This window comes from Juglans regia, chromosome 7 (genome assembly GCF_001411555.2).
Source record: "Juglans regia cultivar Chandler chromosome 7, Walnut 2.0, whole genome shotgun sequence".
Taxonomy (NCBI): Eukaryota; Viridiplantae; Streptophyta; class Magnoliopsida; order Fagales; family Juglandaceae; genus Juglans; species Juglans regia.
This window is the reverse complement of record NC_049907.1, coordinates 51,437,224-51,463,212: the sequence shown is the minus strand read 5'-3', so window position 1 is coordinate 51,463,212 and position 25,989 is coordinate 51,437,224. Positions and strand designations below refer to the sequence as shown.

Genomic DNA, 25,989 nt, shown 5'->3' with positions numbered 1-25,989 from the left:
ACTCTCTGTAAACCACTACCCACCCAATTGTACCACCACAAAAGGCTTTATCCCACCACATGAAAATAGAGCATGCGTTCTCCATCGTGAGCCACAACGCTGCTGCCCAGTTAGTTTAGGTTTGAGACCCACAATGGATCGAACATGAAACACCAAGAAGAGCCACAAAAATTGCCGTACATGCCACCTCTAATCACCCCGTGCCGATTTGGTAAGCCCATGCCGATCCTCCTCCATTGTCTCCTCTTTGTTCTCTCTCTCTCTCTCTCTCTACCACAGTGCATTGCTGTCGCTCCTAGCCACGCCGCTGTCGATATTCATCCAGGCCACCGCCACACGTAACCCTTTTGGTAAGGATCTGTCATACTCCCATTTTGAACCAGTGGAGTTTGGTTCAAAATTGGAAGTATAATTTGTAGTTCTCCTGTAAAGCATGTTAGCATTAACTTTGGATGGTATTACATTGGTACCCCTAATTTTTAAAGTGGGCTTGGACTCACAAGGGCCTTGTTTGGTATTGGGCTTGATTTTAATTGGAGTGGGGTTTTGTTAATGGGTTGGGTTATATTTTATTTACACAGAACTATTTTATTATCCTATGAATTAATCAAATTAGTACGTTAGCTAGAAACTTTATTTTTGCAAAAATAATTTAGAATTAATGTATTACTTTGAGAAATTAAGTTGATATCGATAAATTTTGAAAGTTATGGAATCTTAGGGATTACGAGAATTTTAGATTGTTAAAAAAATAGGTTATTTTAATATTTTAGGATTTAATATCAAAGTACGTGTTCAATTGGAAATTTAGTGAAATTACGTGACTATTTTATAGGTAATGTTTGACACTCCATGACACTGTTGTGAGAAAATTTAGAGAAGTTAAAAAGTCCAAGTAAATGGAATTCATATACTAGATTTTGCATAAAATAAGTGAACAGATGTTAATTTTGGAAAATATGCATGTTTTGTTATGAAAAGAAAACTTGAAAACAACCTCAGTTATTTGTCTTGCATTGCTCATGAGACTTTGTATAAGAATAAAGTATTTTCTGTCATGATTGGTTTAGACATGAACTTATTTTTGGCATTCTGTTTCTGAACTGTGAAAAAAGAGCGAATATGAAATTTGAAAATTTGTGCATGTGATGTGAAGATGTTCTAAATCTATTTTTTGAATATGTGAAATGATCTGAATCTATTCAGTACTCTGTTTTGATATGATGTGGCATCTGAAAAACCTTTAACATGACTTTCTGATTTTGTTTTCGGTTTGGTTAAGTCAAGGCCCCCACCACAGGTGATAGTAGTGGTATACGACTCTATAACGTGTGATAATAGTGATATATGGCCCTACCACTGGTGATAATAGTGGTATATGACCCCGCCACGGATATAATGATGGTTATAATCCTATCACAGGGGTTAAACATGGTCTCTTCCCCGATGTGATGCTTTGATATGATATGAAGATGATGTCTCTGATTAATATATGCCAAAGGATTTTATTTTTGAATAAGAATGTATATAAAAGTTTTGCTCTGATATTTTTTATAACATGTTTTGATTATGCATTCTGAAAGTAAATATTTTGTTCTGCATTCTGAATTCTGTAAATGTTCATGTTTACGTATTAGTATATGTTCTCTACTTACTAAGTTGTTGATAGCTCATCCCTTATCTTCACAGTATTTTTTAGATAATTTTGATGCATTAGTTGAAAGTCAAGAGTAGGAAGTGTTAGCAAGGTTTGATTATCGTAGAAGAATAAGTGCCAAAGGGGTACAAGTATTTATTGGAGAGTCTTATTTAGTAGGTTTATGATTTTATGTTATTTTAGTATTTTGAGTCATGGATATTTCTGAGTCTTTGCGGTGTTTTTAATTTATTTCATTGAGATATTTATATGGTGTTCTGGTGGAGGAACATATATATTTCGTTTGAATTAATGAATTTATATTTTATGGGAAATTTGGAGTGTATAAATATGTTATGAGAGATGATTTTAGGTTACAAGAGCTAACTCTCCAAACCTCTGGAGACGGGACGTTACATTCCGTGACTTGTCTGGTTGAAAAGGCGAGCTTCTTCACCTCTATGATTTTACAACTACGATATACAGGTATTGATGTTTCTTATTCAACAGAAGTATCACGTCCTAAAACAAGCTTTCAGTGTGTTTTTCAGATTTTCAATTGATGGTATACGGATGTACGTTCAATGGCTGATATAGAAACAATAGCATACGAGCACTTCATAAATAAAAATGAAAAGCAATTGAGCCTTGCATACAATTTCTGTGTATTTTATTTTCTTTTCAAGTATGCATTGAATAATTCAGATTTGTATCAACTTCTCTCCTTGTCTTGGCTTTTAGGCAACTTTTGCCTAGTTGGCAGAAATTTGGTATGTTTAGCTTCCCACCACTCTCAAATAGGCAGAGAACCCAAAAAATTCAATGGTTCGACCCTAGAAACCAAGCTATAAGAAAGCTAAAGGAGGAAATTGAAGGAGAATTACATGAACTTACAAGGGAAACAAATAAATGATATGGTAAGAGAACAAAGAAAAAAATAATAACGAAATAAAAAATGAACTTGTATGTGTCAAGATTTTGAGATGATACGTGTGTAGAGGAATTCATTCCACGTGTCGGGCAATCCGGGAAGACACCAATGGATACAGTCTGCATAGATGGCTGGGTCAGCTTGTTGTTCCGGTGTTAGCATTTTGCCTTGACGGATGGTGTAGACCGAGGTATGTGCATCTTTTCTGTACTCGGAGAGTGTGGTGATGTTTATGAAGTGGACGGGTACTTTCATCGAGTGTGTCACATTGTTTGCAATAACAAAGAGCCTGCGGTCGGTGCCTACTCGCAATTTGGTCATGTTTAGGACTGGGGTGGTCTCCTTGGCACACTTTATGCCATCCGGATTGTTCCAATCCTCGCTCCTATATATTACAGTTTGCATGCTCATTGATTAGTTCAGCTATCTCATCTTTCAAAGTGGAAAAGCTCAATGATGCACAATTTCAATTTCAAGGATACAAAGATGATTGGAGTCCTAAAAAACAAAGAATATAGTATTAGGAAGAATATGGTGGTTGAGCAACCAAAGATCCAAAAGGATATCTAGCTACGTGAGGTCAAATCATGCTTAGAGGTCACAGGAGGCCCACAGTATCAACCACTGAGGCTCACTTAATTCATTAATTAGAAAAGCTTGAATAGTTGAGCTCGCTTCAATCTCCCAACAAGAAAAGGAAATTGAATTGAAAATCATATGATAAAGATAATTGAGCTGAAAAATTAATGGCAATAAATGTATTAATCTTGTGTAATTTAATGGAAATTAATCATCTATAATTGTAACGCTTGAGAACCCAAAACTTTTGTGGAAGTTTTGTTTTATAATTTCAGTTCAAGTAAAACATTAAAAAAAAATAAAAATTCAGAATTCAGACCACCCAGTAAAATCAATGGTGAATATAAATTGGAGGATATTGGAGGATTAATACTTGATATGCAGAGGGGACATGCTGCTGAAGAATACAGTGGTTCGATTTGGATCTATATTTTCATCCACCCAGTTGGCCCATGTTTTCAAAACTCTCCCGTAGGCAGTCGGCCGATCAATCTCGTCGTATTCGGTGGACCCCTCATCGAACGATCCTCGTCTTTTCCATCAGAAAAATAAACATCAATGATTTTATTGAATTAAATACAAATCCAATCATACAAAACAAGGAACAATCAGAATAAGAACTTACAGGACTTTCATAGCAAAAGTGTTCATCCACCATATATAGGTGTTAAAGACCAGGTAATCTACGCCCTTCCAATTAACGCCATGCTTCTTGATTGATTCAGGCATGATTATCCGATTCAATATGCTGTGCATATTTGGATCATCTGAATTTGACTCGACCAAAAATGGGGCCCAATAGAACTCCACCGTAGCATTATAGTCCTGCAAATTCACATGGAGCAGTCGTTCAAGTTCATAGCCCAATTCTGAAGCTATGCCCACCTTGCTTTCTAATATTGCCAATTCTTAACCACCACATACATTAACTAGCATGTCATGCATGAGACATTGATACCCCCTCCTACCCATAATCATTTGAAAATGCCCAGTGCATTGCCGACATGGAAAATCAAAACTTAAATAATTATGATGTCAATCAGGGTTAACAATAAAGTAAAAGGTACTGATGTTATAGGCACCCCATAAATCACGGCTATGATTAGTGATCATTTAAAAACCAAAAAGAAAATGCTTTGTATATTTTGTCTAATAAAAGGTTAGGGAAGGAGTGCATGTGTAATAGAGAGAGAGAGAGAGAGAGAGAGAGAGAGTTACCTCAATTCTGAAGATAGAAAGGGAGCCAGTTTTGTTCAAGCTCTTCCTGCCAGGAGGAACAGCAGATTGAACCAGACAAACCATAGATTCCCACTGATTTCTATTTAACGAGTCTCCTACAAACATAAGTCTCTTTCCCCTTAGCTTCTCGAGGAGTAATCTAGCTTTGAACCTTTACACAAACACACAAAACCATGAGCACAAACATATAAATTAATAATCCCAGAAACAAAACAGAATAAGAAACAGCTCAAAATTTTCGAAGTCTCTGACTTTGGCAAAGAACAAGCTCTTGGCTGCCATTTCCAATTCTGGTACAGAGAATCCTTTCTCCCATTCCTCATGCAAGTCACTTGCGCTGTGAGAAATTCGCATTCATCTTCTTTGTACAGAGGATGGGTCGCGTTATCGAGAACCCACTGTCCTGTAAACAAGTCACAATCCGCTGGTGGCAATTCAACCTCTTCATCATCTTCCTCAACAACCTGCAATTCGATCTTTTGCTCCTCTTCCTTTGCCATAATCGATTTCAAATCCACCGGCTCTTGTTTTTCCTCGGAATTACTTTCCTGGGATTCTAGTTTAGTTCTTGACTTCATCGTAACTGAAACTTCATTTTGAACACCCTTATCTTCAGTTTCTTGAAGAGGGGTGATTGGCTGGGATGGCTCTTCTTGTATTTCTTGTTGTTTAGTCCGCGAGAAAGGAAACTCCGCAATGGACTTCACGTCTTCATTGTACATGAAGACCCCGAAAAGGAATACCGAAAATACCACAACGAGTACAGAGAGGTTGTTGCCCTTGCGGCCTTTCATTGCTCCCGTTTCGGAGAACAGAGGTCCTTTCCGGCGAGGTGGCTGCATGGGAGAGAAATTGAGGAAGAGGGAAATGCTGTAGAGATGATAAGAGAGAGAGATGGAAATATAGAGAAAGAAATGAGCAATATGGAAGAGAAAGAGAGACTTACATTAGTTGTACCAAGGCTTTGGCTTTGTTAAATGGGGGTTTGGTGAGATGGTTGTCTTCAAGAAACTGGTTTTGCTTTTGGTGGAAGGAGAATTGTCTTTCTCAGCTTTTTTTCCTTACATCCTTCACTAACTACTTCCATTTACAAACAATTTCAGAGAGAGAGAGAGAGAGAGAAGTGATTTTAAAGCTTTCCCAAGTTGGTCCCAATCTCAGTCGGATGAAGGGTATGGTGGCGTTATGGGTCTATGTTAGACAGTGAGTTATTATCTGCCTTTGGGACTCGAAGCTGAAGCCTGAACAGTGACAGTTTTGAGATGCCTACAATATTGATCATCCAGCTCCTTCTTTTACGGGGACAAATGGTCAACCCGAATGGACAACTGATCACAAGATGAAAGGATCCTAGTTTTTTTTTTCGGTTTGCAGCTACTTCACTTGTCTTCTGCATTTTTCTATACTTTTTATTTTAATTAATTTACCAAAAATGAGAAGAGTAGTGTTGGATTATATAAGTCTTGCGTATCCTCTTTACAAAAAAATATGATCCACTACTAAAAAATAAATATTTTTATAGAAATCTAGTATTTATCTATTTTTTTTAAATGAGTGTGCGAGAATTATCCATCTTAAAACTGTAAATATTATTTTTTAAATAAAAAATATGACAATTGATTCCTTGTTTATTTTTTTCACATGAATATTTTTATTTAAAAAATACTATTAATTAAGTTAAAAATAACCGTAAATCATTTTTTTCTCCCAACAAAAATGAACTTCATTGATAACCAAGGTCTTATTACAAATTACAAAGGAACACTTAAATAGCTAATCTATTTAGAGAAATGCTTGGGAGCAGTCGGAAGCCGCAGCACATTGTGAAATTTTTTTTTTTTTTTTATTTTCACCCCAGCACGTTGAGTGTGCTGGGGACTCGACAAACAGTAGAGTGTGATTTAGATTTTTTCATCTATTTAACAATGATTAATTATAAAGTGAGGAGGATCCTTGCCGCCGTGGAAATCCAGTAGATAGTGTGGGATTTTGATCAAGGGTATAATTCTAGAAACATTTTTAGAAGTTGCCCATTGCATAATTGTATGTGTACATTGATTATGAGAACGATATATTATTTTTACTTCTCAATTCTCAATTTTCTCCGGCATTAATTTCATGTCTCTTATAGTATCTTTGTAATCCAGTCTTGATGACTTTCATCTTCTTGTAAGGCTGATAAGGTTCTCTGGGAGTCTTCCTTTGTTATGATATTTTTTAAGTTTCTGGCTTAGGCTTCCTGTACTCCTATGGCTGCCATAACTTCACGTTGGTTTGGGTTGCAGCTTCCTGAATGCTTGACTCTGATGAATACAATTTATCTCCTCTGTGCTCTGCAAATTGTTGTGCTTCAATTTGCAGATCATTTGATACCAAGTCAACTTACTCTAATTAAATAGAATGCTTTTAATTAACCATATTTTATTGGCCAAGTTGATGTCTAAATGACGCGCACGCTTCATTTCTTTTTCTTTCTTTCTTTCTTTTTTTTCCAAATTTCAACTAGGACTCCACGTCTTGTTCATTACCCGAAACTGTATCACTTGTAATAGACCGTAGCCAAAACCTTCGATCGGAGACCCCAACTCCCACTTTTTTCCCCTTTCCTCTCGGTTTTGTCTGAACAAGGGAACGACTTTTATTAGTTTATTTCTGCTTTTCCAGGCTTCAAAAAGATTTTGCACTGGACTGTGGGCGACCAAGCAAGAAAAAAAAAAATAAAGGTAGGGCCCCATTCAAATGGTTGATTATATAGTAATGATCATTGTTATCGGTCTACTCACACTCACCTAATAGCTTTGCATGTCAATGTTTTAAGTTGGTGCGGTTTGATTATCTTCATGTAAAAGTCGAAATCCCAAGTAATAATCTTTTTTTTTCCTTTTTTGCTAAATTCATTCGGGTGATGCTCCTTTGTCCCAACAACTACACAACTGCAGTTGATGCATAATCAAGGCTCTTAATGATCTTAATCGTTTGTTTGAAAACCAAAACACATCTGAATGATTAGTAGCTTTATGTTTGAGAAAAGTAAAGCCTAAGGAACCCCTGATTTTTCTGTGCGAGAACACCACCATCTGGCATCTTGTTTGTGTACTTGCTCACTTCTCTTCATCTGGGCGTCAGCTTGAAGGTTGGAACATTGCTTTTTTTCCAAGCTAAGGTAAGGAGATGAAATACCAGAGTATGAGAGAGAGAGAGAGTTTACAGTCACATGCCTGTTTCACAACAGGGTAGAAAACTTGTGTCCACAATATACGTTACTGATAAGATATCAATCAGCGATTAAATTGACGTTTTGACAAGTTAATAGTAAATTGATATGAAATCAATAATGTTTGTATGCTTCACCATCTCAAATAATATCTTTAGATATCTGAAACGCATATACACAACGCAAAGTATTGCCATTTCACATCACGAAAGAGAAATAAAAACTTTTAAAATGGAATAACAGATGTTATATTGCAATTATAATGATAAACATACAAAACCTTTCAATTCTTTTTATGAAGGTTTTACATTTAGATAAAATAAACTTTGTTATTTTCGTTAAAGTGGCACTATAACATTGATTATAAAATAATTGTATGAAAACTATTACTTAAAAAAAAAAAAAAAAAAAAAAGACACTTGCATTTTAGCCGGACTGTGTGTTTTACTGGCCTTATTCGTAACATAAAGATTTAGGCCCAAGATAAAAGGATCAATTTTGCATCGAAATCCATGGGCACTACTGTGAAAATTCTCCAAGCCATAGTAGCCTTCGTCATTGGCGAAGCAGAGCCGACTGCATCGAATGTGTAACTTTATTGGGCCCATCCGTTTCAAGCACTCCAAACATTAGATCCACCCACCTATTGGAAGCCCAAGGGCATTGTAAACAATGTAAATAAATCGAGTTGTTCTGCTTATTATTTTTAGATGTGTGATCTGTTAAAAGGAAATAAAATATTCGAGCATCGGAACCGATCAAAACGAACTCTATATTTCTCATCAATTAAATGAAAAAAATCTAATAAGCATACGATGACTTCCAATACCAATGATACCATTCCCAAGGATACTTTCTTTTTTGTCAGTTTATTAGAGTTAGTGTTACTTTGTCGGTGACAACAATCTCAACTTCATCTTAACTCAAACACACGTACGATTACTTTTAACGTATTACCAACAACCAACATAAGGGAAAACTTGAAGCAAAATGCGTAGTAGTAGGCACCAGCAGAACTCCAAAGTCATAAAAAAACAAACCAATTATCAGAGGGAAGGAAGTATTCTAAAATAATTGGTGACGACAAGAAAAAAAGAGGAGTTTAAATACGGTATCTGTCAAGAGGGTCTTTGAAGAGAAGGCGCTCATGATAGGCTCTCCAAGCATAGTCCTCGAAGCAAAAGGAGTTGAACTTCGATCTGATCTCTTCTTGCTCTTGCTCATGCTCACGACACGTGCTACCATCAGTTTGAATTTGTTGTTCATCTTTTTCCTGATCATTGCCACCTATTGGCTTGGGGAGGAGGGAAGAGACTTTACTGTCCACAGGAAGAGTGAGCAGCAGCGACATTGATACGCACCTTGAGTTGTTCTTCTTCTTCTTGTTGTTGGTATCTCCCAAATGTGCCATTGCTCTTCCTCTCACTTTCTTTAACTTGCCATTGCTCCACACCTATTATTATTATTATTAACTACATCAGTAAAGACTATATAAGGTGGTTTTAACACCATAACATAATTTTATAGAACATCTTGTTCAGACACATGACATGGGCCATGTCCAATCATGTTTTATTTTATAAACATATTTGGTCCGATCTACGGTCCCAATATGCATTTTCATTGCATTTGTTATAAAATCTTGGTTGTTGAGTCTTATTCAAGTCTTGTTAGGGTGTGTTTGTATGTTGAGCTGAATTGAATTTTTTAAAAATAGTAGTTAATTGAGATGGTAGAGTAAATTTTATAGGATCTACCTAATATGAGTTTAGGTTGCATTTGGATGTTGACCTGAGTTGAAATTAGTTGAATTTTTTATTAATAATAGTGAGTTGAATAGTGAAGAGAATTATGTGAGATCTATCTAAACTGAATTTAAAGTGTGATCGGATGTTAAGATGAATTTAGTACTTTTTATGATAAATTGAAAATGGTTATTAGTCTCACGTATAAAAATATTTTAAGTTAAAAAAAGTTGTGGATCCCATGTGTAAGAAGGTTTTGAATTGAAATGAATTTAGTAATTTGAGAGTTAAGTGTTTGAATGTTAGACTCGGCTTAAAATTAGATTGAACTCAACTGAGTTAAATAACCAAATGAAGCCTAAATGTATTTAGATGTTAAAATGAATTTAGATGTATTTATGAAAAGTTGAAAAAGATTATGAATCCCACGTATAAAAGAATGTTGAATTGAAAAATATTATGACTCTATGTGTAAAGAAATTTTGAGTTGAGAAAAATTTAATAATTTAAAAATTAAATATTTAGATGTTAAATTTTAAATGAACTGAGTTTAACTTCAACCACCTAACACCAAATGGGGCCATAGAGTACAGAATAGATATCAGATTGCTTTGAAATTCTCGCATTGCATATACCCTACCACCTTTGGTTTCTTTTTCTAAGCAAACATAACCAAACAAAAGAGCAAGATTAAAGACATTGCGCGTGATATTATCATTTAGCTTTTTTTTCTACTCCCCCGTACCTTCGATTTACGTGAGACCTTAAAGGATTAGATTATCTAGAAGATAAAACTGATAAGAAAATATTAACCAGAAAATAAACTCGAATAAAGGAAGAACTCACATGAGCAATGTCACCAAGCGTAACCATGACTGAATCTACTTGGGGCAACACGGAAACCCAACCTGAATCCGCCAGCAGTGAATACTTCTGGTACCTGATTTGATACTGCATACAGACTATATATGGGTAAAACCCACCCGCCATTATCGATTTATTTCCGGGTAAAGCCTCCGAAATCCACATCAATGAGTGAAAACGGGTCGGATCTTCCTCTATTGGATTCTCAAACCCCACTGCCTTGGAAAGTAATTCGATGATCCTTAGCCCAAGCTTCTCCAGAGCTCCAGTAAACTCCCGCAGAGAATCCAACGACAATTCAGCAGAACACGAGGACTCCAAGCGAAACGACTCGCCGAGTCCGTCGCCGTCTTCGTCATCGGCACCTTCGTACCCCAGAGGCCAGTTCTTGGGAAAATACGATTCTTTTTTGTCATCAGGAAGGTCGAAGAGAGCTAGCGACTCTGACTCGGCCAAGCTAGCGAGTCGGGAATGGATTGAATGATCGGTGAGTTGAAAGAAACCGAGTTGGGAAGAGGCGGTGAGGACGTCATCAAGGAGAGTGGGGTTTTGGTCGGAGATAGAGATTACGGGCGGACAAGTTACCTCCGGAGAGCAACGAGTGGGGAGGGAGAGAGCTGGTGGGAAGCGGTGGAGGATCCTGGAGAGGGCATCCGCGGCATCTGACGTGTACAAGAGATTGTTGGGCTGCGTCGACGGGGTAGGTGGTGGGGCTGCGGTGGCGCCGTACATGTTTGATAGCTGTTGTTGTTGATTGGGAGTCGAGGATGCCATGATGCGGAAGCCTAGAAAGAAAAAATAGACACGACGACGCTATAATTTTTAGAATTTAGAGGGACAGCACAGAAGAGGATTGATTAATAACTCTTCCGCGATATGTTTATGCAGGAGGAGAATTGGACATTTGTCACCAAAGTTAATGTAGTGGGGGCCATGAGTTACCGAAACAACAACGATAATAGATAGTATCTGCCCTTTTGACAATATCGAAAGAGTCTAATCATCATATTGAAAATGTAACACTAATTTGTATCCAAATTTCCGATCCATTTGTAGTAAGGTAAATCCAGAGGAGAGTATTGAGAAAATGAATATAACTAAAAGTAAAAGGAGAATTTTTCTGGGTTCAGAAAAAGAGAAAGAAAATTGTGAAAAAATGCTCGACATCAATCGATGTTGCCACTTGGGATAACATCTTATTTCCGTCGCGGTCTGTATTGGGAACTTCCAGCAATAAATAATTAAGTAGGATAATGATAGGGTGCAATGTAAGCGTCGAGGGAGAGGGTTTGGGCTGGAAAAGCAACGGGAATTTTACAAGTCCAAAGCAAGTGGCCGTCAGCAAACCTGATTGTCTCTGAATTATTTTAATTTGTTGAATTCCTAGAAATTCGTTACTCTTTTGCAGGTGGGGAGTAGTGGCAGTCTGCTCCCTTGTCGGTTGTGCCTCTTTTGATGGTGGAAGACTGGAAGTTAGATGAAAGCACAGACACGGGTGTACTCTTCCACCTCCTATTGGAATATGTTTAGGAATTTTCAATTATTTCTTTCTATAATTTTAGTTTTCTTGAGGCAGCTCCTCTACGCATTTCAAAGAACAGAATAGAGGATTTTAATGGATTCTTCTTTCTATTATTTAAAATTTATTTATTTTTCTTATTTTACATACTAATTTTTATAATATATCATCTATCATTTATTTATTTATTTTTTATATTATTTAAATATTATACTTTTTAATATTTTTTATTCATTTTAAATATGTTCTCTAATTATCAATAATATCTTCATATATTTTAGTATTTACCATACTTCCTTATATACAATTTCATATAATTATGTTTTATTTTAAATTAATCTAAATTTATAAATTAAATTAAAATATAAATTAATTTTTAAACAAATATTATATAATAAAAATATTCTCAAAGTATATACAATGGAATTGTTGCACATCTACATGGATATACAAACTGATTGGAGTCATATGCAATTTTTTATTATTATTATTATTCATATGTAGCTTGCTTTTATATATATATTCTGAATATTGAAATCACCCTAGCCAACACACAGAAAATTACGAGAATGAGAGAGAGAAAGAGGGGCCTAAAATGAAAATAGAAAATCTGTAAGAAATTGAGAAAATCAACCACTGAAGAGAGAGAAAATTTAATTTAAAAATTTTACAATCATAAATAGTGTCCTCTACATATAACGAAATTACTGTAGCAAAATTTAAAATAAAAATGATATAAAATATCTATTGGATGTCACTTTTGCACAAATTTTTTTATATTTTAAAGGTAACTGTATTTTACAACATCATCGGGAGTGATCAAACAAATGTTGGAATAGAAGGTTTGCACTTGCAGTACAAACTGTGAAAGATAAATAATAAGAAAATAACAAAGTATGAGTGATTTGCTTGTGTGCAAGTTCTCAAGTTTCGGCTGAAAGTGGCTTAAATTCTGCAAACACAAGACGATATAGACGGAGGCCAGGGTCAAACGTATTGATAATGCACCCAAGGCCCTTAGCCCCTATTACCCTATATATATTTGGGAGCCATTTTAATGGGTTTTTTATTTTTTATTTTTTTTTAATCTTGGTGTTAGCTAACTTTTGGCCCAAAAAAATAATCGTCTATATATAGCCTTCGACCCAATTCAAACGGCTAAGGCCATCTTTGAAAATGAGCTTTTGAAAGTTTCCTCAGATTTCTCTGGTGTTTTATGAGCACAATTTTTCTTGAATTTACTATTCAATCCAAGTATCGAAAGTAATTTAGAAAACGACTTTCATCAAAAGTATCTTTTATCTTGATTTTCATAGAAAATAAAAACTAAAATAATGTTAACAAAAATTCCATAATTTCTCTTGTAAAATATTAACAAAATGGTTAAATATAAAAATATTTATTGCGGTTTGCTCCAAAATCAAATTATTCTCAAATTTTTTTTTTATTGAACTTTTTATCCATGTCATTTTAATAATGACCAAATTGATCCCTCCCATTACAACTCAGTTAACGAACGATTATTAGTGAAACAACACCATTAGTTCCAATCCATGTTTTACAAATGTCAATTAAATTAAAAAGTCTAAAAATTTATAAGTAACAAAACTTTAAAAAAAAAAAAAAAAAATCATCGTGCTAGAAGGGATGGTGGGGGATAAAAAGGTCTAGATATTTTTTGAGAACCAACCTCGTGGGCGGCTCCAATACCTCGATCAAAAAGCTAGCTTAAGCTTGAAGAAAAACAGGAGTCATAAAGTTGGGGCGCACGCGCGAATGCTGCACCTTTCCCGGCACTCGAGCGCTCCAAGTTCCAACTCTCCATAATGATAGCAATAAGTCAAAAGAACATGTAAATTGGCCTGCATGACGAAGCTTGCCAATGCCCGAGCCCTGAGGTAAAACAAATTCGAGGAATCTTTGTTGAATTTATTGCATATATTTGTGCAGTTACTGGTACTAACATTTTGCCATTTGAAGAAAAAAGAAGGTGAACTGATAAACAAAAAGAGCCATACATACCTGACCTAATGGCCGCCAATGTACGTATGGTTGATTAGGTGCAGGAACCATGGTCTAGATTCATGTACGGATATTACTTTGGCCATCGGTTAGTTTACCACTTAAAGTTGAGTGAGCAGTTTGCAAGTAAACCAGTTTAGGAACCCCACAATGAATTATCTGTCAATCATATAAAGCACAAAAACAATGTTCAGAACTTCCACATAGAAATGATGGCTACTTCATTGCCATTGATCAGTCGTGTATCATTTCCATATCGATAATTAAACCCCCAACGGAAAGGGAAAAAATACACAGATATTGTAAATTAGTTAAAAAAAAAAAAATCACCGAATTTGCTCCCATCAAAGATTTCTCCAACTTCTAACTAATCTAGCAGGAACTCGTTCTTCCTGCACAAACTTTCAGGTCTTGGGTTTACCTGAAATTTGTTCTCTATGACGTCTTCTCCCCCTTCTACCTCTAATACAATTATTGGATACTAATTGAAAAATATAAATTTAAAGAATATCAAGCTTCGTCAACATAACCGAGGAGCAAATTAGGTAGTCCTGTTCCTTATGCCACCATCTGCTCCTGCTCCATGTACAGCTGCTCCACCCAAGGAGGAAGAATCTCATTGCCCGCGTTACCATAATTATACTGCTGATTCTTTGTGGCAAAAAGCCCAGAACTCTCATGAGAAACATCCTTAACCAAGGAATTAACCCAGGAGACATCTGGCTCATTAACTACAGATGGCATCAAGGTTGTAGCTGTTGCCACGTTGTTGTCTCGGAACCGAAAAGAAGCAGACTTCTTGAGCTTGTTCAGCTCATCTCCGTTAATGCCCCAATCCAATTTCCCATCAGGTGACCTCCAATCTGAATGAGTAGAGGGCATCATAGATGCAGAGTTGCCAGCAGCAGTAAGGCCAGGTCGTTGAATCCCTGCTCCACGATCAATAAAACTCTGGCTTCGCTTTGCAAAGGCTGCAGACCTGGAATTCATCACTGCCGCCGCAACTGCAGCGGACGAGTCAAACCCAAATGATGATGATTTTCTCACTGGGGAGGACGAGAGGTTGGTTGGATAGCTTGCGCGAAGTTGGTTCATGTTCTGGCGCATCTGGAGACCATTTGCAGATTGTAACTGGGTTGGTGTTGTGGATTTTAGTGGAAGTCCTTGCAACTGTGACAGCATGGAAGAATCAAGAGATCCAAAAATATCATCAAGGTTAGTAGTTTTTAAATCTCCAATCTGACTGAATTCCTTGTTCCAGCAGGGTGGGGATGGGGATGGAGATGGAGATGAGGTCGAGAGACGAGTTATCTCATCAATCAATTGCTGTTGATGCTGTTGTTGGCTAGCATGACTTTCTAGCCCAAGCAATTCCATCTCCAAATCCAAATCTCTAGCGCTCAAAGCAGTCTTTAGCCGGCTACCAGGAAGCTGCAAGGCTGGTGGAGTGAGGTTAAGTTTGTTTTGCCACAAGCTTCCACTCTTGGGAGACATGATTGGTGTTGCAGTAGTAGTTGTTGACATAGATGATGAACTGAGAGCCAACGGGCTCATCATTGTCATGTCTGGTGCACCAGTCATATGAGATTTAGGCGAAGGCATAGCTGAACCTGTGGAAGCATATACAGGGCGCAATTCCTCAGGCTTGTGAGCAAAGAAGCAGACTTTACGCATGCACCCAGTCTCATCCTTGCAAATCCGGGTTCGATATTGGGCAGGATGAAGCCAGGACTCAAAAACACCATGTGCATACTCACAGGTATCACCCTTTTGGCATGTCCCTTTCCGAAACTCGGGGCAGGGAACACAGCTATAGGGATACTTCCGTGGGTCTCTTCTCCTTGCGTTCTCCCCAGGATGGACAAAAGGACAGTCAGTCCAGTCATGGGAGTATGCCCTTGAGCAAGGCTTCACCTTGAAAGTGTACATCCTAAACTCATCAGTCCCATATATCCCATTGTTTATGTCAGGCAGTGATACATCAGTAGGGTATTCTTTCTTCTCAGTTGCTTCTTTCAATAGTTGAGGCATTGCTATCTTCTGCTGCTCTTCCTCTTGGATCGCAGTTTGTTCACCTTCCCCAACTGAAATATCACCTTTAAGCAACAACTCCATTGCCTTCCAATTCGAATTGGAGGGCGATTTCAGCACATGGCCAATCAAATCGACAGGCCTATTACCATTAGCATTAATACAATCAGCATCGGCAGATGCATCAAGCAAGAGCTTAACAATACCAAGTGAAGAATTGGTACCACCAGCAACAGCACAATGGAGTGCAGTGACTTTATCTGAACCACAAACTCTATTGACATCAACCTTGCCGGTCTCAATTAGATAATTCAAAACCTTGACGCTACCAGACAGGGCAGCTATCATAAGAGATGTCCTCTCTTCAAACGCCATCTTCTTCGACCCAATTCTTCTACAATACCAAAAGCTTGCCTCGTTGACATCAAAACCCTTCTCTTCTACTTCGCTCCTGAACGCCTCAAGATCATCCATAGCAGACAATTCCAGCAAAACAGAGCAATCATAAAAAAACCTATTATGTTTCTGAAATCCACCTTCCATCTCAAAGCTTAAGGAAGAAAGTTTATTGTTTGAACCACTGCACATATCCAAACCCTGCAAAATTCAAACAAAAACCAATTTAAAATTCTACTTTATTCTATTTTTTTTTTTAAGTAAACCCTTAAACCAAATCCTAGGTTATACGGAGTTTAAAACCAACAAATCCGTCTAATAATCGAAAGAACAACATTCGGATTTTGCTTACATCCCAACTCAATACCCCCACCCCCAAGGACTATAAATAACAAGCACAAAAAAACATTGAATTAAAACATAATCCTTTCCATTCTAATCTATAATCTCCCAAAATAGTAAACACTATTTATTCTAAAATCTAAAATACATAGAATAAGCTACCTAGGCGAGAGTGAGGACAGTAAACTAACAAACCGACAATCATATTCAGAAGAAAAAAAATTAGACGAGTTAGCCTTGCTCCAATTTCAAGCCAGCGACTTGGCCTACCAGAGAATGATTTTCTTTCAGAATCTTTCGAAAAAAAATGAAACTAGAGCATAAGCACCGACGACCCAGTCCAAACAACCCAACCCAGAATCAAATTCTAAAAATTTAGCCCAACAACCAAAATTTCACAAATTTTCTTAACATAGATCCGTAAAGGAAAAACATCAAAATCCAGCAAATCTTCTCTGATCAAGTAAAACGACAAAAACCAAAACAGGTAAAAGTAAGCAACATACCTCTTACTACGTTGTGCGTTGTGGGCGTACAAGAAGGGACTTGTGCGTTTGCTGTTGCAGTATGAAAATATCGAGAAGACCTCGATTGGGAGCGTTGGATACGAGGAACGAGGGGATCGGTCCTTTTTTATGTGTTCGTTGAAGGGCACGGGCTCAGGAAGACCGAAGGAGGGAGGAAAGCGAGACTTTTCTTCCCAGCTCTTTCTTTGCTTGCCTTTTTCAGTCAAAGTCAATGATTCCAATGGACGGTTTGGTTTTCTGGGAAATGACGGCCAGATGAAATTCAAATGCAGTCAAATTCGCGAAACCTCCTTCAAAGTTGAAAAATGATATATGAAAGCCACGGTTTGTAAAAGTCAATTTTGTACTTATTAGGTGTCAAAACATACACCACATATTTGAGAGGGAAAACGAGAGAGAGCACAGATGAGAGAGAGAGCACGGATGAGAGATGAGAGAGAGAGAGAGAGAACGAGCGGAGATGAGAGAGAACGAGTGAGAGAGAGCAGAGAGAGGAGAGAGAGAGCAGATGAGAGATGAGGGAGAGAGAGCGGAGATGAGAGAGAAAGCGAGCGAGAGATGAGAGAGAGCGAGATGAGAGAGAGAGAGCGAGACGACGAGAGAGAGAGAGACCGAGAGCAGAGATGAGAGACGACGAGAGAGAGAGAGACCGAGAGCAGAAATGAGAGACGATGAGAGAGAGAGAGACCGAGAGCAGAGATGAGAGAGAGAGAGTGGAGATGAGAGAGAGAGCGAGACGACGAGAGAGAGAGACCGAGAGCAGAGATGAGAGAGAGAGAGTGGAGATGAGAGAGAGAGCGAGACGACGAGAGAGGAGCGCAGAGGAGAGAGAGCGAGACGAGAGAGAGCGGAGACGATGAGAGAGAGAGAGACGGGAGAACAAGCCGAAGGAAAAGAAAAGAAAAAAAAAAAACAAATGGATGAGAGGCATCCACGTAGTGTGTGCATTGTGTGCACCACTACAGTGGATGCCGTATAGCACTACTCTTCAAAGTTATCTGACCGCCTCAAGGGACAAGGGTCTGTCTCTCGCGTGTTGGAACAAAATCCTTTTTCGAGCATTGGCATTGCACTCGTAAAATGAATTTCATCTTTAAAATTTAATAAATTTATACTTAAAATCACTGCATTAAATTTAATATACACTAAAATCTTTAATTTTAAACTATAGCATATTTAAATTCATCTCTAAATTTAAATACTAACCGTTCACACTCTATAATCATTATTTTATTTACTTAAATTATTGTTTTCTAATTTTGAGCTACAATATATTTAAATGCGAATATAATAATTTAAGTATCAAATTAAATTATTAATTAACATATAGTTATTTTATTAAATGCGAAAACAATAATGCGAAAATTATTATGAAAAATATGTACTTTTCATCAAATTTTAGAAACAAATTTGATGAAATCAATACCAATCCTCTAACGAGTAGATGTAGGGGTATAAAATTTTTCAGCCGGTTCAAGAAAACCAATTTGTTTTGGTTTGACCGGAATGATTAAGGCTACGTTTGAAACATGAAAACAACTGAGCTTATCTGAGTTAAGTATAAATTTTAAGTCTATTCCAACATCTAAACACACAACTCCTAAATTACTAAATATCACTAAACTCAATACCTCTTTATACATAAGGCCTACAACTTTTTTCAATTCAACACTTTTTTACACGCGAGATTCATAATCTTTTTCAACTTTTTATAAATATATCTAGACTCATTTTAACACTTAAACACATCTGAACTCATTGCCAATGAGCTCTACAAACTCATTCTACCATCTCAACTCACTATTATTTATAAAGAATTCAACTCATCTCAATTTAGTTCAACATCCAAACGCAACCTAAGACATTCTATCCAAAAAAGTGAAGAGATTGAATTTTCAATCCATTCTCGCCTCTCGGGCTAGATTTTTTCATCCCGGACTAGATCGAATTTAATATATAAAATTTTAAATGAATTTTTTATATGATGTTTATAATTTTTTAAGTAATAATATAAATGAAAAGCAAGTAATTATGTAATTTTCTTTTAATTAATTATTTAATTATCTTCTAACCTAATTATTTATGTTTAGAATATATAAAAATTAAAGGTTAATAATTTTAAGACAAAGTATTAACTATTAATTATTGATAGTAAACATACTATTAGCATTATTAATCTATTATACTTAATTCAAATACTTAATTAGTTAGGTATATACTTAGTTAGACAACTTAAATTACATCGGTTTGGATTTTTGGTGGATCGAAAAATTTGGCATGGTTTGAAATTTTCCTCTAAGACCGATTGGATTGGACCAATTACACCTCTACTAACAAGTGTAATTTCCACGTCAACCTACATCTGCCAGTTTTATCATTTTAAGTCTGGGAATCCTCAAAAAAAGAAATTGTTGGAAATTTTTATGTTTTAATTTTGAATAAGAATATATAGTTACTTTTTTTTAGTTATTTTTTATGTAAGTGTGATTATATACAATTAGAATTCAAATAAAAATTAATATTTTATTAGGTCATACTATCTCATATGAAGATGAAAATTATATGAAGTGTATAGTCACAAAAAGATCCCATAAAAATAAACTCAAAAAGTAATACGATTTTATATGATACATTAGATTTACTTTACAAAAAAAGTAAATATACAATCTAACGTATTATATTAAGTTATGTCATTTTATAGATTTAGTTTTATGAGATTTTTTTATGGTTAAAACATTTATCGAAAATTATATGTATTATTCACTCATTGACCTTGTTTAGTATGAATCCAAATCAAATTTATGGGAAAAATTAATTCTTTTACACTCAAACTTTACAAATGATTGGGAGTAAGAGTATTTAAACTAGACTATCAACAGTTTCAATTTCCATTCTAAAGTCTAAATTACCAAAATATATTCTTTATACTCTTTTCATACAGATGTAACTATTAATATTGTACCACATGGTCAGTTTTTTTTTTTTTAATCTTAACAATCAAATTTTAATCGATAATACAAAATTCGTGATAAATTAGAATGTAAATTGAAAATTAGAATTCAGAGTGTAGTTAAGTTAAAATGCTCCATTAAAAAAAAAAAAAAAAAAAAAAGTTAAATGCGTTCACTGTTTCTTTAGGTGGGTGACACCCTATGGACAACGGGATAAGATAAACAATAATAATAGCTGACTCAGCCTTCCACCATGCACATTGGGCCATTGTCACATGTCTCCTTTCCATTCAATAATACATTACAAGACGCGTTGCTTCTATGCAACACATAAACATGTCATTATCCGCCCACAATAGTTTTTATATATATATATATATATATTTTTTTTCAGGCAAGGATGCGTGACACCTAGGCAAGGCAGGTATAAACAAATTTGAGCTGAGTGTTGGATTATCTAATCAACAAATCATTTAATTTTAATTGACATACATTTATTACAAGAACTAATTACTGGTAAATATATATATATATATATATGAGATATTTTTTAAAATTAAATTTTATAATAATTAAAATAGTAGATTTTCGTTTCAACAATAATCCATTTACAGCATTATAATAAGCAAAATAAGCGAAACAATTTGAGAAGTCGAGTTAAATTAATGATTCAGTTCCGAATTTTGTTAACATATCAGGCCTTATCGTTATTAATTAAGATACTGGTGTAATGACGGCAATGTAGTTGGGCTTGCTCGAGTTAGACCATACAGGGATGGTATGAAGTTAGGATACTGGGTTAAGATACTAGGTGATATGAACTTTCCTGTTTTCGGCCGACCTTGATCCAACTTATCTAGCTGGACTTAAAAGGCTTATTACATTACATGAAATAGAGGGCAGGAAAACAAACTCAAACCTGCTTAGTCGGGACTTTCCCCATTGGGCCCACTATAATTGTGGGTGCTGGATTATATTTGTTTTTTTCTCTAATTGTTAGGCCTGATCTCATTATACAAATCAAACAATCTCGTTTCATTTCATATAATTATTATAATTTTTTTAAATTATCATACAAATTATAATAAACAATTTAACTTTTTAAAATTTTAAAATAAAAATATATTAAAAAATTATATTCTAACAATTTTTTCTTTTAATTTTTAATTTTTATATCATTTCACCTCATCTGTGTAATCAAATAGACCTTAGAAATGAAAGGAGTTGGACTAACAAAAATGGTTAATAAAATTTGGAAAACACGACCCGAAATAATTTACACCATACCAAAAGGGAATATTGCTCTTTGAATTTTTTAGGAAAAAGATCGAAGTGTTGGAATAAATTCTTCATTCTTTTCCATAACTGACAAAGAAGCCCGATGTTAGAGTTGATAATAAAATAACTGGGGGAGTTTATAGTTGAAGTACTATTAAAGATTTTTATTTTTTTTTCTTTTAAATCTGATTCGCTTCACATCTACTCCGCAAAGTTAGCTAAAATACAACCATTCAACAAACATAGGATGGCTAAAGTTTCAATAATTCTGAACACAATCAGCAAAAGCACATCTGGTTTTGGTTCCCTTTCAATTGAGTTATTCAATGAAAACTCAGTCCAATACTGCAGAAAAAACATGTGCCAATTTCGTTCTTTATGTTTAGAGTCTAACTCCAAACGTTGTCGACAACTAAAACTAAATGGAAAAAAGTTGCACGTCTGAGTCAAGCGCATCAGAAGTTGTCGAGTCTCCATCACGGAGCTCAAGTGGAGCACAACGCTAGCAACTGTGCCTAATTTCGCATGATGTGACCCATCCACAATGAATCATCTTGGAATATTAATGGTATTAAAGTCAACATCATTATCTCTCCCATTGTTTATCTCAAATTGGCGCTATGCATGCATCAATTGGGATGGTCCCAACACAAGGTGTAAAAAGCAGATTAAACCATTAAAGTCAAAGGTGGTGTTTTCTTAAATCTCTCTGTTTTTTTTTTTTTAATAATGGTTAATGCGACGTTTTTGTGTGCTTGTTGTAAGTGAAAATATATATTTGACATATCACCATATAAAAAGGAAAAAAAAGAAGAGAGAATTTGACAACACTTAAACGTGTATTCATTAACTAACTTTTTCAAAGCAAACAAACAAAACAATACTCATGACATACTGTGCAAGCAGAAATTATTGATCAAATGAATAATAGATCTAGATCAAGCTTAATTTGACTTTACCACTTATATTACGGCGCCTTCAATGGACATGATCAAACTTCGATCATATTAAAAATAACGGTATGAGACAAATTAACCATGCATGTCGATAAATTTTCATTATTAATCTTGCATACAACATATATATACATGATACATACACGAACGAGGTTTGCACGCATTGACATGGTTAACGATCGAGCTAATGGAGATAGATATATGCAATATCAAACCATGATAATGATTAATCTCTAGATACATGATCATCATCTTACCAATATTAACTTACAGAACTAGTCTAGATCTATCAAAATCCAACAGCTAACTACTCAATCACGATCGGTGCTTCCCATGCATGCATTGATATTTAGATCATCAAAGGAGATCCTGAAGTGACAAATTAAAAGAACGTTGATTCCTTAAAAGATAACAGAGTTATATCCGAAATGATGGTGCCTAAAACAGAATTGGTAGTTAATTAGGCTCCATCTTGCGGGAATCTAGCTAGTTTCCTGCCTCTATCAAAAGAAAGATTAGAACAATTAATGAATCTTTATTGCTACCGGCCATCACGCTACTGATTTATTATCTACGGGATGACATTATATTTATGAGTACGTAATGGTGATGTAAAGATGCGTCAGAAGGCCGGTTAATTATAACAACTAATAGCCATTGAATTTGGAGATAATCGGCATTAAAATTGGGGTAAGTCTGAAGACGCATGCATGGTGGGTTCAGGACATGGCTAAATTAGGCTACAGGCCGTGGCATGGCTGGCACCACCTCGATCCATTGTAGGTTTATCATCAGTTTTTCTATGCTAGCTAGTACGTACGCATTAAAATAGAATCGTGAGGTGGCAAAATATTCACTCAAATTGAGAGGGTACGTACGTAGCTAATGGCAGTCGAGGACTACTAATTATCAGATGGTTTTTCCCCGGCCTCGTGTCGGCAGTTCTAGTAGTACTTAGACGTTAGAAACTTAGAATAGCGCCACTAGCCAGGGGTGGATCTTCATTAACTCATTGAAAGGCCGTCTGAATATTCCAGCAGGCCTCAATGCCGAAACAATTAGCACTTTGAATATTCCAGAGTTTTGACCACGTACGTTCGCGAAATATTTTGGGTGCAACTTTAGTCAGGGCTATCCCTTAATGAGGCATTAATAGCTTAAATGACGAGGGAGATCTGCTAATCTGTGTTGAGGTGCAGAGCTTATCATACCAGCTTAATTAAATATTAAGAACTGTTTCTAAGCCAACGGTCTACTTTTCTTCAAATAACAGTCTTCCACCCACATACTGTCACCTCAGAAATTACACCAAATTTAATCTACACTCGTTTATATGGATATATAAGGGCAATAATAGGAAAGCTAAAGAAAGGAAACCCGCTGCACGAATACCATCCCACACAGATTTCTCAGACCTAATGTTTATCTATGTTTTTAGATGATTTTGTTACCTTTAAATACGTCGTTCGGATGCTGAGAAACTTTCGTTTATGTTTGGATGCTAAGAAAATTTATTTTTGTTTGGATGGTGAGAAAATGTGGGATCCTACTTTTTCTTCTTTTTGGTTGTCAGAATTTGCCCTTGTCCCTTGCTCACGCCTCGTAGATCTCAAATAAAGAAATGATAGCCCACAAAGCGAGAACAGGTGAAATAAAAATCTATAAAGCACTGGAAATGATGAAATCTCTGTAAAAATAAATGATATTGAACCTTTTTTTCTTGGTGTTGCTGTCTCTACTGGGTATTTGTAGTTTATTGTATTATTTTAATATTTGGGTTTTGTGTTGTTTGGATCAAGCATTACTTTGTACTGATTCGAAGATGAAGTGATTGGAAGAATGTTAGTGTAAGTTGGGACTCTGAGCAAGGTACTTGATGAATGATTTGAAGCAAAATTTAGTATCGAAAGAAAGTTGAAGAAGATATAGTGGTGGGGAAGATGAAGGGAAAATGAGAAGATGAAGAATGTGGATACAGGTTGATCAGGTTCCGTGCAATGCATCGTAAGATTGTTGTGGTAGACAATCTACGTGTTAATACATTATTGGTGGGCTGTTATTTGGGAAATATAAGCCCGATCGATCTACAAGATTTCTCTTAAATATTAGGAGTAATACTATATACCATACTATCATCTTATTTTAATTATATTAAATAGTATATGGTACATTCATCATTATTAGATGATAAGGAAGTATGTAATAAATGATCATTTAATAGTGATAAATGTATCACATCTAATTTATTGAGATGAAAATGAAATGATAATATGGTATATAGTAAGAGCCTGCTCAACTTTACTGCTTTTGTGTTTTGAGTTTTTTTTTTCTTTTCTTTTTACATTTTTTTAATATATTTAAATATTTTAAAAAAATCAATATACTTAAAAAATATTTCTTTAATAACTAAATAAAAAAAAATAGTCAAACGGTCAAATTGAACTATACAAGTGAGAGGTAAAGTAATTTTTTTCATATGTTACATAATAATTAGTTTTGTGGCTAGAGGCGGTAGCTAGAGCTTGAACGACAAGTTATAGTGTTATAATGGTAGGTATATATGATTGCAAAGCTAGTATTTCTTTGTACCGGAGTGAAGGTTAATTGTTCCCGTGACATCCCGGGAGTGGCGCCAAGAATTTAGCTTGTCATTAATAATGGTTTGAAAGCTTGAAATAACGTTTTCAATATATCAATAATTAATATACCAAAAAATAAAATTTTTAAAAGGTTTTTTAAATATATTTAGTATTTTTCATAGATACATATATGTATATATATATTATATATATATATATATAATACGCAAATAGCAAATTTCCGAGATTGAGACTGCTTTGGGAGTTTTTTTATTTTTTATTTTATTTTAAAAAATACTTAATGCTGAGTTTAATTTTCCGATAAGATATGCTTTGAGACTTTTCTTTGAAAGTGATAATCAGGTGGTGAGGTGGGTCGATCGTCCCAATTGGGTGCTTTTGCTTTTGACATCAGGATCAATATTTTAAGGAAATCTTTGGAAGATTTGTTTTCCAGGAAGATACGGGGAACCGGAGGCCAGGTAAAGCAAGGAGTAGAGATTGGAGACGACGGCTTCCCCACTGCATGTTACAATTAAGCTGGTTTAATTAATTCGGTCAGGCCGTTCACTTGCATAATTCTAAGTGCGCGCCTAAGTATTGATATATTGTATATGTATATACAATTGGGCGCGTCTGATCAATTAGTTACTGTAATTCAATATATAGTAAGAGTAAAAATAAAAGAGAAGTGTTTCAGCCATAAACAGATATCACAAAAATAATCTCACAAATTGACGTGTATTGACATAAAACGTTAGATTATAAAGTTATTTTTATTGTAAAGTAAATCTAACATATCGTATCAAATAATGTCAGTTTATGAATTTACTTTTATATAATTTTTTGTGATTAAAGAACTTCTCATGCTAAGTGAGATTCAATATATTGGTTCTGTGTATGCACGTCAGTATTGTGTCATGATCTCGATCATGCAAACGTACTAATCATGAGTGATCACCACAAAATAATTATTGATATTTTTAGGTGCAGAATAGGAGTTGGTAGCAGGGCCCCGCACCCCTGCTGCCCAGCCCCTGCATGAGCGGGACGGGCCTCCGTTTCGCAGATGCAGGGGCAGGGGGCCCCGCCTGCATCTGCGGCCTCCAACGGAGGTGGGGACTGGAGAGGGCCAACCTCGGTTATATATATACAATATAAATAAATATATATGTATTTA

At 35.5% G+C, this 25,989-nt stretch overlaps 3 protein-coding genes across 5 annotated transcripts; all 3 read right to left on the bottom strand.

Moving 5' to 3' along the window:
* Positions 1–2,277: 2,277 nt before the first annotated feature.
* On the bottom strand, positions 2,278–5,649 carry LOC108991761 (protein ESKIMO 1-like). Of its 3 annotated transcripts, none has more exons than XM_035691746.1 (6): positions 5,332–5,649; positions 4,638–5,255; positions 4,365–4,536; positions 3,772–3,971; positions 3,520–3,678; positions 2,290–2,952 (listed from the first exon to the last, which is right to left on the bottom strand). In XM_035691746.1, exons 2-6 carry the CDS (start codon positions 5,225–5,227, stop codon positions 2,607–2,609), a joined length of 1,467 nt encoding a protein of 488 aa, XP_035547639.1. In that variant the 5' UTR covers positions 5,228–5,255; positions 5,332–5,649; the 3' UTR covers positions 2,290–2,606. The 3 variants fall into 3 exon arrangements, with proteins under 3 accessions (XP_018821690.1, XP_035547639.1, XP_018821691.1); XM_018966146.2 differs by having other exon boundaries at positions 4,638–5,221; positions 5,332–5,648; XM_018966145.2 differs by lacking the exon at positions 5,332–5,649 and having other exon boundaries at positions 2,278–2,952; positions 4,638–5,323.
* Positions 5,650–8,511: 2,862 nt separating this feature from the next.
* Positions 8,512–13,866, bottom strand: LOC108991848 (gibberellin 2-beta-dioxygenase 8). The gene is made up of 4 exons (XM_018966242.1): positions 13,750–13,866; positions 13,418–13,620; positions 10,191–10,993; positions 8,512–9,052 (listed from the first exon to the last, which is right to left on the bottom strand). The coding sequence occupies exons 3-4, from the start codon at positions 10,980–10,982 to the stop codon at positions 8,702–8,704; spliced, it is 1,143 nt and encodes a 380-aa protein (XP_018821787.1). The 5' UTR covers positions 10,983–10,993; positions 13,418–13,620; positions 13,750–13,866; the 3' UTR covers positions 8,512–8,701.
* Positions 13,867–13,890: 24 nt separating this feature from the next.
* On the bottom strand, positions 13,891–17,211 carry LOC108991847 (zinc finger CCCH domain-containing protein 29-like). The gene is made up of 2 exons (XM_018966241.2): positions 17,025–17,211; positions 13,891–16,377 (listed from the first exon to the last, which is right to left on the bottom strand). Exon 2 carries the CDS (start codon positions 16,366–16,368, stop codon positions 14,308–14,310), a length of 2,061 nt encoding a protein of 686 aa, XP_018821786.1. The 5' UTR covers positions 16,369–16,377; positions 17,025–17,211; the 3' UTR covers positions 13,891–14,307.
* Between the last annotated feature and the right edge of the window lie 8,778 nt (positions 17,212–25,989).